The 17555-nt window shown below is 42.1% G+C and overlaps 1 protein-coding gene across 15 annotated transcripts in view; it reads right to left on the bottom strand.

Moving 5' to 3' along the window:
• Positions 1-17555, bottom strand: part of ARHGAP15 (Rho GTPase activating protein 15) — a 379294-nt gene that overhangs the window by 152139 nt on the left and 209600 nt on the right. For all 15 annotated transcript variants that reach the window (XM_081008190.1, XM_081008185.1, XM_081008181.1 and 12 more), the window contains one exon: positions 9601-9723. In XM_081008190.1, coding sequence (XP_080864316.1) covers positions 9601-9723 — 123 coding nt within the window. The remainder of the gene's footprint in view (positions 1-9600; positions 9724-17555) is intronic.

Below are 17555 nucleotides of genomic sequence, written 5' to 3'. Positions count from 1 at the left end.
CCTTATGGAATGCTACTTAACTTTAAATGCTCCCTCCTGAATAGAAACCCACATTGTCCTCTCAAAGTTTATTCCAGTTTCTCAGGAATTGCTCCCTCAACAGGCTTCAGAAATGCTCTTGTTCATCATTTAAAAATCTCAGCTAATGAAATATTTTTTTATTATAGTAAAGAAAATTCCCATATAAAGAGCTGTTCACAATAAGTTGTTAAAAGAGGCAAAAGAAAAAGAAAAAAGAGAGCTGCATTCTATGCCCTTATACAGCTTTAATCATTCACTCTTTCAGCTGTTATCAATTTAAAACCAATGAAACTCCCACACTGAGTCCATTTGAGCAGTCAATTTTAATATCTCGAGGCATCTGTAGTTATTCTGAATTGGCTGCAAAAGCAGAACTAACAACTTAAGCTCTAACCATAAGTCTACATCAGGCTGGTAACTCATACATCAAACACCGACAGTTAGTCAATACTATAGTATGAAAAAACCAACAACCATTTTTAAGAAGAGCAGTATATTCACAATGTGTTCGGCAGCATGGTTCGCATTATGAGTTGCTGATATATGCACATAAAAACCATCCATTTGAGGTAGTAGTGGACATGACAGCTTTGTATGTGGATATAAAAGGAGACACAAGGAAAGGATGGGAGAGCCATTCTGAAGTTCTGAGGCATGTAATATGATGATTACAGCTGCAATGAATTGCCTGCCCTGCTTAAAAGAAGCAAAATAGAGTTTGTAGACATGACACTCTTCAAGGATTAGATGGGTAACTCTTGCCAGGCAATCCCAGAGTTTATGTGGCAAAAAGGCAAAAAAAAAACAAACAACCTTGTGTGTGTATCCATTAATTATCCATTGTGCTCCCCCCCCCTTCTAAAATAATGTTTAGGGGTATTCTCTCTTTCTACTTATATTGAAATACTGCCCTTCAATGAGGCCAAACTTAGATTCACAAAATGTTTAGGGGTATGCATCCCCCTGCATCCCCCCCAGAAAAAAGGACTGGTTATATCCCACCTTTCCCCTGAAGACATGGGGGTATTGTTCATCTTATATGTATTATATTAATATACTATGAAGTTGGGCTGAAATTTTGGTTAGATAAAAAAAAAAAAAGGAAATGGCAATGGGGAAAATTGTTCCATCTCTTCCCACCCCCCACCCCTTTCTTAACCATCTTTTTTAAGTTGTAGCAAGTGTCATTGGATCTCATACTGTACTCAAAGAACATTTCTGTGGAAGTGATATTGTTCCAGGAGCGTTCCTGGGGGTGGGTGGGATAGCTGCGCCAAAAGAACTGGAATATAAAAGTATGTCCTTAAAAATGTGGGTTGCTATCTATTCTGTTTGAGGCTTGGGGTTTTCATGAGAAGAGGTGACAAATACCAAAGCCTTGCCCAGGCCCAAGGGCCAAGCAAATCAGTGGGCCTTGCTAGCTGAGTTTGGGAAGATGCTATCTCAGCAAATATTATGTCATCTGAGGTCTTAAAAAGGTGGGCAAAGATGGACCTTCCAGTGGTTCAACCTCTCTGGGAGAGCTGCTTTGAAGGGCCAGTAGTCTTTTCTGTAGTCACATGCAGTAGTCACATGCAGTCACATGAAGGGCCAGTAGTCTTTTCTGTAGTCACATGCTCCTCCACATGCAGCTGCTGGGTGACCTTGGGCTAGTCACACTTCTTTGAAGTCTCCAAGCCCCACTCACCTCACAGAGTGTTTGTTGTGGGGGAGGAAGGGAAAGGAGATTGTTAGCCGCTTTGAGACTCCTTTGGTAGTGATAAAGCGGGATATCAAATCCAAACTCCTCTTCTTCTTCTTCTTCTTCTTCTTCTTCTTCTTCTTCTTCTGCTTCTTCTTCTTCTTCTGCTTCTGCTGCTTCTTCTTCTTCTGCTTCTGCTTCTGCTGCTTCTTCTTCTTCTTCTTCTTCTTCTTCTGCTGCTTCTTCTTCTTCTTCTTCTTCTTCTTCTTCTGCTGCTTCTTCTTCTTCTTCTTCTTCTTCTTCTGCTGCTTCTTCTTCTTCTTCTTCACATGCTCCTATGAGGTTGTGGAGCAGGAGAAGCTGTAGGTGAACCACCCTCACTTAGAGCATGGCAGAGGTGCCACAGCCTCAGATTGGTGCAGCATAGAAGTCATGCTGTAGCTCCTCCCAAGTCAAGTGACAAGTGAGTGTAACAGAGTCCTCCTCAGGTTTCATGACTGCAAACTTCAAGTCCAATACACAAATGGCAGGTAAATCTTCAGGACTGGCATTGCCATGCAGCAGAATGAAGTGACCTGTTTCAGGCTTCCATAAACACTGGGAAGATGGTTGCAAGAACTGGTGTCTGTGATGGTGAACAACCCAAAGGGGAGAAGGGGGAGCTTCGTATCTAGCGGACCAGCACTGGAGTACTACCAAATGCCCCATTCATAACCAAGTGTCTGGCAACAACATTGAAGTGTGTCTGTCAGCCAGCATTTAATGGCATTTGGGGCAGTGATGGGGAATGTACAACCACAGGCCTAATTTCATATAGCCCCTGGATGCTGCACTCTTGCTCTTTGAATCACCTCCCTGGGAATCAATTTTGTGCGAGAGAGATTGAGGAGGGAGGCAGAGAAAGAGACACAGATGCCAAAGAGTAAACCCAAGGAGTGGAGCGGGGCAAGGTTGTGAGAAGGCTAACATCAAGGAACACAGCTGATGAGTTGCTCTGCATACAGAACTTTGCCACAGCTTTTATGTATAGTTTGCTGTGGTTAATGCACGATTGCTTTTAAATAGCTTTGATTTGATTTGCGTTTTTAATGCTATTCGGAGTACTTTGGGCACAAATGTGGCAAATACATAAACAGACAGACATTTTACAAAATGTTTAACTCTCACTTCAAGTTTTATGCCTTGCAAAAATAGTTAGTAGGAATGCTATCTCCCTTGAAGAATAACTCTTGTAATAAAAAAGGTATGCAAATATGCTCCATTCTAAACTTTTCTGCCCTACCATGAAAAAATGAAGACAAAACAAAACCAAAAAAATGAAAAAAGTGTGGAAATAAACAATTTCTCAAGCCATTTAATTCACCTATAAAAAATTAAATAGATGCTTTCTAGGACATGAAATTTGGCCAACTCTTTTATTTTTAATCTGTGTCGTTCTATTTTGCTACTTAAAAATGTTTTAATACAAGCCTTAAAAATTAACATTTAAAAGCGCTTTCTGTCAGGGTAAGCATTGCAACTGCATTTTCATAACATTTTAACAGATTAAGGGATAAACTCAACTGAAGACAATGAAGGAACCTTATCAAATGAGCATTTCACATAGACTTACTGGAGACTGGAATTAAGCTCTGCTAACGAATCTTAACTCATTTGCATGGCCAGAACCTAATCCTAATGAAACTTCATGGTAGAAAACTAACATGCTTTTTCTTCTTGCAACATTCCTCTGCTATTAAAACCATGCGCTTAACAAAAGGCCCCAGAACTGTATGGCAGAGCATGATACTATATGATTTGAGCATGGAACACACAAGACACCTCTATGCTAGCAAATCAGCAGTCTAAAGCAATCCTGTCTAAAGAAAGATGTACATCTGCTCTTCCTTCAGAGACACATTAAAGGATGGATTTGAGTTATGCTAATGAATCTGGATTTGTTAGGAAGGATCACATCTGATCCCTATGTAATACCAAAGGAGATTCATCAGCTACACTTTATTAAACTAAAAAGACGAAAAAACCCAGAAATGGAAAGACAATAAATTAGAGCAGAAGACGCAACTATCTTACTTCAATATTCAACAAAATAAACTGCAGTGATGTGTAGCAGGCCTGCATAACTTATCATTCACCCACCCCAAGTCCCTCGTGTGGCAGCCAGCAAATCCTCCTCTTTTTACAGCTGCATGGCATGCAGCAAAAACAACTGGAGGACCACTATGCACATGTGGGTCACTGATTCTGCAGGCCTGAAGTAAGGAAAATCATTTGTCAAACAGTCTGAGAACACTTTGGAACACAGGATTTGGGTCATCAGGTGATCAGACTGCATGAATGTTGCTCATATGTTTAGAAGGTTAGAGGACGTAAGGGGTCAGCTCGCATTTCACTTTAAACTGCAGTTTAAAATAAATGATAGTTTATGATGAACAATGTGCTGGTGTATGCTGCTCAAATCATGCACATTTTGCTAGTTTTCTGCTCCTACATGTCCTCAGATTAGGGGAAACAAACCATGCTATATAGACCACCTCAGTTAGCTTGGTCAGCAGGGGGGTTGATACACCAGCAGCATCTCAAATTTATCTCTCTGGCTCTGCACCTGGTGCAAACGTTCTGAGCCCCTCTAAAGATCAAGATATTTTCTGGTACATAAAATGATACCTCTATGGACAATGGCGTCCCCACACTCAACAGGGGCAGATCTTGGGGATCTTTTGTAGTACGGAATCCTGTACAGGGCCAAAATTTGGCACCCCAAAATGGATCTTACCTGTTTTGGATCATCTCAATTTTGCACTGCCCCAGATTCTGGCCTAGTGCTGTACTGAGGATCCAGAAAGGTCCGGCACACCCAAGTCAGAGTAATACATGCCAGGTCACAGGTGAGCGTGACTGAATTACAGACTGACTTAGTAAATCATGTCCTCCATCATGGAGTGCACATGTTGCAGTGAGATCACCTAAACTGCCTCCCTGCACCCATGTTCAGCCCACGTCTTCAGCTGTGCCTGCATGGGCTGGGTGATGGGAGCACCTTCACTGACCTTCCGATCTCAGGAATGCAGGAACAGCAACACAGCGTTCCCGAGGAATAGGTCCTGGTGCTATGGACTCACATTTGCTCATGTGAGCACCTCAAATGCAGCAGAGTAACGGAAGCAAAACTGTGGAGGTTTTGTAGCATTCCTAATTTATTTCTACTGATTAAACAAATAAAAGAACATAACAAACATGCACGAGAGAAACAGCTCTCATACTGCCATTCTGTCTCTAGACAGATCAATGAAAAATAACACAGTACTAGGGACGGAGGTCTGGAAGAGTAGCTTCCGCCCGCTCCTTTCTCACAGACAGAAAGTAAAACAAACATGATCTGGTGATCCTTGCAATGGGAGGGATGGAAATACTGACAGGGCGGGACCGTTTGGATAGCCACAGCACCCCACTGGTTGCTTCTCGGTTGCTGGGGCAGAAATTTGGCCTGTTGGGTTGTCTATTGGCTACCGAGGGGCTATTTAAGCTGCTGCACATTACTGGGAGCTTTCTCTTTCCTGCAACGTGCATAGGATCACCTGCCCTCCCACCTTATATTTAGGGCTGTTCTTTGGCCTTGCTATGCCTGTCTAGGAGTCGTCTGTTTTGGAGCAGGGGCCCGGTAGGAATTTTGCCATTTGGCTGATTGGCTAGTGCCACTTGGTTTTTGCCTACCGTGTAGCAAATCGTCACAACTTTGTAAGGTTGGCGGTTAGGCATTGGTTCAATGTTTTGTGGAGGGGAAGTGGTTGGCTGTGTCTGCCCCTCCATTGCTGCTGCTAGGGAATTCCTTTTAAGGAACCCAGGGGCTCGCCTTGCTTTTGTCCGAACCCTGTCAGGGATGCTAGGGCCAGGGGGGCCACTAGGGGCACATCGGAAGATGGATGACAATAACATCTCTCCGACCCACAGGGGGTAATTAGGAGGCTGTGATGGGAGTAAATAGCCTCCCTACCCCCCCAGGATTGTGGGGGGGGGGCTGCCCTTGCCTGCTGTGCCCTATACCACCCCCAAATTTGAGGGGATGGGGGCACTAGGCAGAATGCCCTCCTGTGGATTTTGGCGCTCCTGGACGCAGCCTCTGATCCGCGCCGCTAGCTGCAAGAACTTCAAAAGGAACAATTAGGAAGAAGCGAATGCACATATTTCAAGGAAGGAGGGGGAGTAAAGACTGCTAACTGAAGAGTTCTCTGATAAACAAGACAAGTCGGAAGAACAAGAATCAATCTTGAGAAGACAGCCAAGACTTGGTATGGCAAAGGGACTGGATGGGGGAGGGGAAAAAAATTTTCTTTCTTTCCTCTATGTGATTAAACAAGAACCCCCTCCCCCACAAGTCAGAAATGCCGCTTTAATGACTTAAGCTGTGGATTTACGACTGTGTGGAGATAAAGTTTCTAACCAAAGCATGTTTGAAGAAAAGCGTGGAAAGTTTAAGAGCTCTGGAATGATGCAGTTAAAAATACCGTCGCCATATTGGTAAGTTCTGTCGGAGGACTTGAGTCTGGGAGGAGGAAAGAGCTGTTTTTATACTGTGGGTGAGACTCCTCAGTGGGACTTAAGAACGACAGACCCTGAGATTAATGATGGAAAGAGCGAAACCATCACGATATGAGGATTGGTCGAACGGAAAAATCCACACAGGATATAATTGGTGTTTATCTGCTTAAAGAGATTATCAGAAGAGAGCATAATGGAAAAAGAAAAAATGTACGAACAAGATGAGATGTGGAAACAGCAAGATAAGACTGGATAGAATTATGAACCTTATCTGGACTGATTTGGATATGAACGCAGTAGCAAGAAGATGATCGGAATCCCCCTTCAAAACTTGAAATATGGGTCCCCTCAACAAAAATTTAAAATTCGGCTTTGTAATTCGGAATTTATGTGATGTGATTTGATTTGATTTGATTGGTCGGTTAATAAAAATTATATTTTTTAAAAAAAAGGATGCTAGGGCCATGCCAGAGCCCCTGGGGGCATCTGGGGTGAGCTGAGAGATCGAAGCCAGCTTCTCGCTCCCCCAGGATGCTTTCCCTTACTGACAAATGGTGGTGCCCATTGTCAGTCCTGTTCCTGCCACTGTGCAGGCTCAGGTAGTCTGGAACCAATGTCTAAGCAACCACTCACATTGTAATCAATAAAGTTGTGGCCAAAATTAATGCCAAAAACCTTAAACTAAATTCTGTGTCTACTGTGTCTTTATTTTGGGGGTGGTTTTGGGGGTCTTCACACGAAACTAGAGGGTTCAATGGATAAGCTACCAGGAACTTTTGGAAGGGGGCGGGGGGCTGAAACAGGATATCTAGGCTTCCACCCCAGAAAATATAATAATGTAATATAATTCGTATACTTAATATACAGTCATACCTTGGAAGTTGGACAGAATCAAAAACCAAAGCTCCTGCAGCCAATCAGAAGCCGCAGAAGCCCTGTAGGACGTTTGGCTTCCAAAAATAGTTTGCAAACCAGAACAATCACAGGAGCCAAAATGTTCAAGAACTAAGCTGTTCTAAAATCAAGGTACGACTTTCATCCTCCCCCAAAAAGCTGAACAACTCTGGTCAATCCAATGGGTAGATCACTGCCAGTTTATTTATAGTGGGAGTAGATCGTAGTCTCTTGGAAATCGGACACCCCTGTTCTAAGGCATAACATATTTTGAAAAATATTGTTGTAGCCTTTAAATTTTGTCTGGATTTTAGAATATATCATGTGGTTTTTAGCCTTTTATCATATTTCACTTATAATAACTATTGTTTATGGAGTATTCTACCCTTTCCACTTAAACTGAGATGAAAATGGGATAGCATCTGTTGATCCCACAACCAACCCAATTTGCATTTGTTGATTAGAAACTCTGAACAGAGGCTACACACATACAAACTGTACATACATATTCTCTCTTCTTACAAACTGTACCTGGGTTGGTTAGAAAGGCGACTATAAACTGGCTTTTGTACTATTGGCCTAAGTTTGCCTCCGGTATGCTATAATTCAGGAGGAACAAGAATAAAACTTAAGCGAGAGAACTCATAATTGCATTAACACAGTGCTCATGAATCCAGTGGTGTTCTGTTAGTGCAAGTGGCCAATGCAGTCATTATACAAAACCTCAATGTAACAAAGGCAGGCAAGCTGATGAATTGCTAACTTTACACTGTTTGATCTTCCATATTTCCCCTCTGTGGAGCTGCCCTCATTTGCACTGGTTGAAGCCCTTCCATTAGTTCAAAATTGCTGGAATACAACCAGAACATCCTGTGTATAAAGGCTGTGCACAGCTGGTGCCAAAGAGCTTTTAACTACCTAATTTACATGAGCAGTTGTGGTTTTAACATGTATTCATTGGTGGCTGGGCAAGTTTTATACACAGAAATTGAGGGAATTAGATAAAAATCAACCTTTATAAAATACCATAAGCCTTTCACAATATCTGAACATGTCCACAAGATGAAAACAGTAGCAGGGACAGCATTTTCTACTGAAGTATTATTCCAATTATAAAGGCAACTGCCCCAGCTGAGGAGATCCACCATGTATGGGGTGGAAAATTCATGAGGCTAAGGGATTGTCCCATATATTCCCATGAGCCAGGTAGGCATTATACACAGAATACATATGGGAATATCGAGGAATAAAGCATATCGGCTCCACCAATTTCCATTAGTTGATCAAAAGCTCTGAACTGAGCCTACGTACATACAAGCCACACACACATATTCTCTCTTCTTGCAATCTGAACCAGCATTTTTGCAGAGTGCTAATCTTGCACACAGAGACAATGTGCACACAGTTTTAATAAGCACAGATTGTATTTAGAGACCCAAATCAACATGTGGAATTTGGGCAAGCCCTCAGATATTATCCCACTTCTCCATATCCCCAAATATCCAATGGTTGGCTGCTGTGAGAACAGGATGCTGGATCCAGCAGGCTCTTCATCTGTTCTTATATCACATAGTTGGGGCTGTAGGCAACCCCCTTTCAGGCCATCTTGGGGAACAAAGAGGTGTATGCATGTGAATGTATCTTTTAAGTTTATGTCCACTGTGTTTACATCACAGCAAACACCATTCTGGTAGGTAGAAATTAAACCTTTGACACTCAGAGAACTCCTGTCAACTCGTATGTGTAATATGAATCCCAACAATTTCCACACACTAAGCAACCATGGTGCTAAAGGCGTCTCTTTTGCTACCTTGTTCTGCATTTCAGCAACTTAATTCTCAGAGCAGGCACCACAAACATACTAAAGTTTGGGGTCAGACCTCTTTCTGTTATGCAAAATGTGGCATGCCTCAAGTATGCATAATATATAGAAACATAACCCTTCCACATGTTAAACTTAAGAAATCTACTTACGTTTGGGTTTTCTTCAACATAACTGGCTAGAAAGACTAACCAAAAAACCTAAGGGCATGGCCAATACACATGCAGACATATTCTGTCACACAGGAAGGTTTCAGCATGTGGTCCAACGGAGCCTGCTTCCTTTATTCCCCCTCCCCAGCTGGCCTCTGACACACACAAAAATGCAGTATGATGCCTATTGAACAGACCAGCAGATATTTGCATACCTATCATTTCCCATGAGACCCAAGAGCTACTGAAGGGTGGAGGGAGAGAGAGAAGGAGAAATGGGGTTTCATTGAACCTAGTACTCATCTCTCCAGTTTGTATCATTTTTTAAAAAGCACTGTAACAATACTTTGAAAACCACTGTAAGTCAAAATAAATTATTTTAAGAACTGTGACCAGGTCAATGAAACAGGAATACTCAACAATTATACACTCATGTGAGCGCAAGCGTGCACAAACACATACACACAGAGAGAGATAAAGAGGACACGCACCTTTAATGATCCCCTTTTCTTGCAACGTTTTCAGTGAAGGTCTTCGAGTGATAAACTTCTTTAGTCTGCTTTTAACTCGGTTTTTGTCAGTTGTATCAGAAGTGCTGTAATTCAGCCTGAAAACTGAAAGAAAAAAATCAAAGAAAAAAATTAACAGGATGTTATGTTCCAACATAGAAAGCTTTGCTGGATATCTTTGGGGGAAACTGACTATATATTCTGTCCAGCAGTCTGCTATGTGGGATGATCCAAAAAGAAGCTGATTAATATTATTTTGAATAAACATTGTGAATTGAGAGAGTCATATTAGTAATGGTTCATGTTATTGGACAGCTATCAATATACTTGTGTAAATTTTGAATGCATACCAAAAATTTGTATCTCTAGCACATATGGTTCTCCACTTGCAAATTAAAGTGTGCTATTTATTATTTCCTAGGCAAATAAAATGGTGGGTTGGACAATATGATAATACTGGGAGAGGTCTGATTCTCTGTGCCACATATGGAAAAACATGATATATCCAAAGCACTGGTACATAAAAGAAATACTTCATATGGAAGCAAAATCCTATGCATGCTTACTCAGAAAGAAGTCCCATGTTCAATGGGACTGACTTCCAAGGAAATGTCAGAATGAATGAAATTCCAACTAAATACCAGAAAGAACTTGGTAACAGTAAGAGTTGTGCAACAGTTGAATGGACTCCCTAGGAAGGTGGTGGACTCTCCTTCATTGGAAAGTTTTAAAGCAGAGGTTGGATGGCTATATGTCATGGGTGCTTTAGTTGAAATTTCTGCATTGTAGGGGGTTGACCCTCAGGGTCCCTTACAACTGCACAATTCTATGTTACTATTCTTTGGAACCCAACTCTCAGCATAGCAATGTAGCTCTTCAATATACAGGTAACTTGCATCTTATGTGGGGGTTACATTCCTGGACATTGTGCATATAAGAAAAATCCCATAAAGCCAGAAACCCCTGGAACCAGGCCCTCTGCCTGATGGAGGGCTGCTTGCCCAGCTTTGTGAAAGAGGCACTAGGGCTCTGGCAGCTCTCTGGAGTCCTTGTGTCACCTTCCCAAAGCCCAATGAGCGCTTCCTCGGTTTGGGGAAGGTAGCACAAGGGCTCTGGGATGCTTCCAGAGCCCTCTCACCACTTTTCCAAAACCAGGTAAGCCCACAATTGCAGTTCTGCATAGGTGGGGGGTAGGAACAAATAAATGGAGATTGGGTTTACCCCCACAAAGCTACAATCACATAAGTAAATTAAGCGTAAGCTGTGAGTTACCAGTAAACCCTAAGGAATCTGAGATAACAAGGTTATGCGTCATCCATGGTGCACCCTTAGGTATGACCTCTTTTAGATTGGAAGGAATAAACAGTAAACAAAATTTTGATATGGCTTGCTTAAAGACAAAAAATAAATAAAAAATCACCATATGTGTATGTGTGTGGTTTAATTTTTATCCCCTCTCCACAAGGATCCCTGCAAATGATAGCTCTGTGAAGGGCTAGAGAAGGAAATGCCACCAAACTACAATTTGCATGATGCTTTGGGGAAACCATGACACCACGTACAATTTTGGTGTATGTATGCTTCTTGCACTACCTTTGTTGACAAGGAAGAAAGAAAAGGGTGTCATCTGCACATATGAACATATTTCTTTTGTGCAGATCTAGGAGTCAAGATCCAGGGCACCATACAACATTCCTGAAAGCTTTGTAATCACTCTTAGCACAGACTGTGCTCCAAATGCATAAAGTCCTATTTCATTTTCCCTGCAAGTAAACTGCCCAAGATACAACAGGTTGTGAACCAAAATTAGAAACGCATTACTGGACTTCTTTAAAAAGAAAAGAAAGAGCATTTGTTAAGAGGGGACAAATGAAATGATACATTTAAAATATGCCCCGTCCTCAAACCAGGGCGAGTTCACAAAGCCTACTTCACAAGAGAATTCAGGGATACTGTGCTATATATTACAAATTTGTCAGTAAGAATCAAAATAAAACATTTTCTTTTTCACTTTGCTGCTCTCTAGGGATAAAAACGTGCCAGATTTTTTCATTTTAAAATAAATACAACATACCCAATTAAGGAGAGCAACATTTAAACACATGCCTATGCTAATCAGAGCATACTTTGCTTCTGATTTCACTACTGATTTGAACAGAGGACTGTTCCATTTTCCCACAGCACTGAACTGACCCCACACATACTTTTACAAGTTAGTAATCACAAAGGACATATAAAAGGACACTTTTACTGGAACATTTGCAGCATGGGACAATAATCCATCACTTACGAAAAAATAAAATTCACATTTTTAGTGGTAGCATTCTTAGGACGATATATCATAGAATACAGAGATTAGTGTTAAATTAATGGCTGGCTCTTTTGTTCGTGTTCTATTTTGGACCTTCTGGGTTCAAATGGGAACAACCCTTGGCAGTGATATACTAAAATTCCAGGGCACTCAGCCTTACTGTATAAAGAGAAATAGAAACAGCATTTCTGATGCTACAACCTTGATGGCATGAGGGAAATGTTATAGAAAATGCTATCTGTTCTCTGTGGACGGGATTCACCTAACAAACCCAGTCAGTGGGAGCCTTGTGAAAGGGCTTATGCTTGTGCAACAGGGTTCTCCCCACCTCCCCCTGTGCCCCCTGAAATTGGCTTGGGGGCTGGAAGAAACCCCAGAACAGTGGGGCGGGATTGTTCTGTCTGGAAAGTTGATGTGCGTATGCAGCAGATGGAATGTTTGTAGCAGCACAATGTTGAATTCCACCCCAGTTGTTTAATTGCTTTCCTTTGTAAAACTTACATATCTGCACATATAACAACAATGCATACAGACCTAGGTCTAAATAGAGCCCACTTACATATCTCATTGGGATGCGGGTGACGCTGTGGGTTAAACCACAGAGCCTAGGACTTGCTGATCAGAAGGTCAGCAGTTTGAATCCCCACGACGGGGTGAGCTCCCGTTGCTCGGTCCCTGCTCCTGCCAACCTAGCAGTTTGAAAGCACATCAAAGTGCAAGTAGATAAGTAGGTACCACTCTGGCAGGAAGGTAAACGGCATTTCCGTGCACTGCTCTGGTTCACCAGAAGTGGCTTAGTCATGCTGGCCACATGGCCCAGAAGCTGTATGCCGGCTCCCTCGGCCAATAAAGCGAGATGAGCGCCGCAACCCCAGAGTCGGTCACGACTAGACCTAATGGTCAGGGGCCCCTTTACCTTTACATATCTCATTAAAATGAATGGGACTTCAAAGTGCTTATGTTTCGTTGGGCAGCATCCATAGCACAAATCTCCTAGATAAGCAGTTGTACTACTTCAAGTGTGCCAAGGTAGTCCTTGCTTAGGAGCAGCTCACTTATCAGCATCTACATACTGCACAATGATTTGCCCACAATTTCAAGCGATTATGTCGATAAACTAAGGTAAGTCACTCTGTAGCACCACCAACAGCTCCCTGCATGATCTTCTATATTCCCTCAATATGGTCTCTGTTCTTTCTGAAGAACTTTAATTTTGCAGTTTACAAAACATTTACCCTAAACCCCATGGGCTTACCACCTGTGATTAATTCCTGCCCAGTACGACATTCTCTTAGTACTTTGGGTGTGTGTTGAGAGCATTGGTTTTTGAAGAACTATCCATTAATGACTTTCTGAACTGTGACAATGGATATTGACAGTGCTTGTCAGACTAAAGCACTATTGATTGCTTCACATCATGTGTATAGCAAAAACAATTTCTTTCAACTGCCGCTTTCCTAACCGAAATACATTAGAGCAGAGCTGATCAGTTCATTACGATGCCCAAAATTATAGCATGTAATGCATCCGAAAAGAAAGGATTCAGGAAACACACACACCTCTTGTGTAAGAAGTTGCTACAATACAATGTTGTTAATTTGCTATTTTGAAAGAAAGAAAGAAAGAGAAAGAAAGAAAAAGAAAGAACACGACAAACCTCAAAGCGCTTACTCCAGCATAGCCTCATTATGACTAAGGGGTTTCCAGGAATGGCATTAAAATGATCAAGCACATTGTCATAGAAAGTCTCTTTTACAGCCAACTTTTCCTGGCATTAGCCTCCTTATCCCGCCTCATGTACAATCAATCACCATGAAATTAAAGTGACCCGTGCAAACAACATTAGAAGAACTGGCTAATAGAACATGGTAAAATTGTTAAAATACTTGGAAGAAAAGCCAAGCCTTCTCCTACTTCTGAAAACATGTTAAAGTGGGTGCCAGGCAGGCTTCTCTGGAAACAGCGTTTTGGAAAAGCAGGACACCATGAAAAAGCCTTCAGAGATGATCTGTGGCCCAGAGAGTTCCATATGGGAAGAATCGTTCTTTCAAATTCTGGGGAAACAACCCTTGCCAGGCTTTAGAGGTTAAAACCAGGATCTGGAAACATATTGGCAGCCAAGGCAGGTGAGTAAGAACTTTTGTAGCCTAGCATGATCCGGTGATCTTAGGAGTGAATGGATTTCCACCTGTCTTATATAACTGCTGACTCTGGCCTGACTTGTTTCTCTGTCTAGGTTCAACTGCTTACAGATCTGTCCTTGGAGCCCTCCTTGAGTCCGCCTTGCAAGTTGTCTATTTGCCTCAGTCTGACACTTGGCCACTACATCTAATCAACATTTTCTACCCACCACACTCATTACTGATTGGGGAAACAAACCAAGTGCGTGCACCCCAATGTATTTTCAAATACATACTGATGACAGAACAACAAAACCACAGTGCAGTCCATTGCAGTTATTTGGGGAAAATAACAAAAAATGGATCAACTAGGAAGTTCTACTCTGTGGCATGGCCAGTATGAAATAAATAATCCTCCATTTTCAAAAGCTCTAGGGCTGAGAACCCCTTGGAAAGAAGAGGGAATATAAAATACCTGTGTCCATCTTGTCTATTTAAGTCCCATTCCAGCTACCATTCAGTTGGCCTGATATCACCAGAGCCTAGATGGTATGAAATGTTGGAATACAATCTACATTTTGTTGCAGGTGCCAAGAGAAAAACCTTGGCAGACCGAGAGCTTTGCCTTGTCCCCCCTTGACTATGACTACCCACTGACTGTAAATGATTTTCACCCAATGGATCTGTGAACTTCTAACCTGAGAACACACATCAGACGCCATTTCCTCATACAGCAAAAGCCTTCTATGTGCTGGAAAGGATGCCAAATCTTAGTTGTCCGCGCAAATCAATGCTGACACATAATCAGCATTTATCTTAATTAGCCCTGAAATATGTGAGAAGAGTGACAGTGTGGCACATATCACTGCACAAATATATCAGCAGCAAGTTAAAAAAGAAAGCAAAGAGAGAAACATGTTTGTGGTTGGCTGGGGGACACTCTGAAGACCAAGGCCTGGTCATTGCACAACTACATTGTTAGAGAGTCAAAGGTTGCAATACAGCTGAACTTAAATCATTCTGAATGTGTCCGTATGGTCTTTCTGTACAAGAGGTGCCCACAGCTGCCTAGCAGAATTGTGGAAGTAAAGGGAGGGAATTGGACAATGATATTATGTGCTGAATCATTTTATAGTAATATGACAACAACTTAATTTTCAATATTGCTATTCTATGTCTTGTGGCTATGCAGTAAAGGCTCAATAAAATTATGGTGAATTTTATTTTTTGGAGAAAAAAACCTCTTTTCTCCATGAAATACTTAGTGGGGGGTTTTTTGTTGATTTTTTTGTTTTGTTTTGCAGATCTGGTTGTCATTGCTGCAAGAATAAATTAAAGTATGTGACTGCTGACTACTACTGTCCCAGATATACTCTTTCTTTCAAGGTATGTTCATTTTGGTTTGGGTTTAATTAGAATGGATTACATTTCAGGAATTCATTACTGAAAAAAATCTCTCACATAGGAGAGATTGCACATAAGCAGTAGCACATGTACATAGGATAACCCAAACTTCAACAATTTCCTTCAAATGCTAAGGGACTCAAATGCTAAGATTAGAAAAAGCTCCCTGTCTCAGAGCTAGTACAGATATTACTACAACTGTTCTATGCACAAATAACTGCTCTGGCATAACCATGGGCCTTTTTCAGGTGGAAACCTCCCCCCCTCCCCGCTTACCACATGCTTACATGTATGCTGGGACATCGGGAGGGTGGCCAGCAGAAGCTAACCCCTCTTGCTACTCAGTGAGTGGGAGCAAGGGTGTTGCCGGAAGCTCTGCTTAAGAAGGCTGAAGTCAGCTGGTTCTCATCAGTCCTTTATCCTCTGTGTCCTTGAAGGCTGATTAGCTGCAGGTGGAGTCACTCTGCCTTCTCCTTTTCAGGCTGCAGTTCAGCAGGCGAAGATAACTCCTGGCCCATGATAATGTATCTTCTTCTTCTGAGTAGCTTTTCATTTCAGGCCCAGGAAGATCAACTAAAGCACCTATGATGGTGGCCATCCAACCTCTGCTTTAAAACCTCCAAGGAAGGAGAGTCCAGCATGTTCTGAGGGAGTCCGTTCTATTGTCATAGAGCTCTTACCATCAGAAAGTTATTTATGGTGTTTAATTGGAATCTCCTTTCTTGTAATTTAAATCCATTGGTTCGAGTCCTACCCTCTGAAACAGGAGAAAACAAGCTTGCTCCATCTTGCATGTGACAGCCCTTTAGATATTTGAAAATGGCTGTGGGTTAAACCACAGAGTCTAGGACATGCCGATCAGAAGGTTGGCGGTTTGAATCCCCGTGATGGGGTGAGCTCCCGTTGCTCGGTCCCTGCTCCTGCCAACCTAGCAGTTTGAAAGCACGTCAAAGTGCAAGTAGATAAATAGGCACCGCTCCAGCGGGAAGGTAAACATCATTTCCGTGTGCTGCTCTGGTTCGCCAGAATCGGCTTAGTCATGCTGGCCACATGACCACATGTGGCCACATGAAGCTGTACGTCGGCTCCCTCGGCCAATAAGGCGAGATGAGTGTCGCAATCCCAGAATTGGTCACGACTGGACCTAATGGTCAGGGGTCCCTTTACCTTTATCATATCTTCTCATAGTCTCCTTCTTTCCAGGTTAACCATACCCAACTCCCTCAACCGTTCGTTATAAGGCTTGGTTTTCAGACCCTTGATCATCTTGGTTGACCTCCTCTGCACAAGTTTCAGCTTGTCAATATCCTTCTTAAATTGTGATGCCCAGACTTGGACACAGTACTCCAGGTGTAGTTTGACCAAGGCCGAATACAGTGTAGTATTAACTTTCCTTAATCTGGACCAGGCATAGGCAAACTCAGCCCTCCAGATGTTTGGGGACTACAACTCCCATGATCCCCAGCTAACAGGACCAGTGGTCAGGGATGATGGGAATTGTAGTCCCAAAACACCTGGAGGGCCGAGTTTGCCTATGCCTGATCTGGACACTATATTTCTGTTGATGTGCTGCCTCACACTGTTGACTCATGTTAAAGCTTGTAGTCTACTAAGACCTGAAAACTTCTTCACATGTCCTACTGGAAAGCCAGTTGTCTCCTTATATTTGTGAAGCCGGTTCTTCCTGCCTAAGTTACATGTTGGAATATTCTAGAAGAAACTTGTAAATGGTCTTGAACAAGTTGCTAGGCAACAGAAAATTTCCCCAGCAACAGGTGTCCTTATTAGGGCATGCAATCAACTAAGTCTGGGTCAGTGTAAAGAAGTATGTGAATGAGTCAGCATTAGGTCTCTGGCCGGATGGCTAAAAAGAGAAAATGATTATGTTTCTTTATTTGTTTCTTTTCTTTTCTTTATTAATGACCAGTGTAAAGTTTTGTAAATAATAAAGACTCTGAGAAACAGAACCAAATAGTGCTTATTCCTGTAACGGGAATTTCACTAAGAGATAGCTGGAATGCTGCTGCTGCTGCTGTAAAGAAGTAAAAGATGCAATAAAACTTCTCCGTAACAAGAAGTCTGCTGCAGAAAGAAATTTAAAC

This window comes from Podarcis pityusensis, assembly GCF_964106645.2.
Source record: "Podarcis pityusensis genome assembly, chromosome: 1".
Taxonomy (NCBI): Eukaryota; Metazoa; Chordata; class Lepidosauria; order Squamata; family Lacertidae; genus Podarcis; species Podarcis pityusensis.
This window is presented reverse-complemented; position numbering and strand designations above follow the sequence as displayed.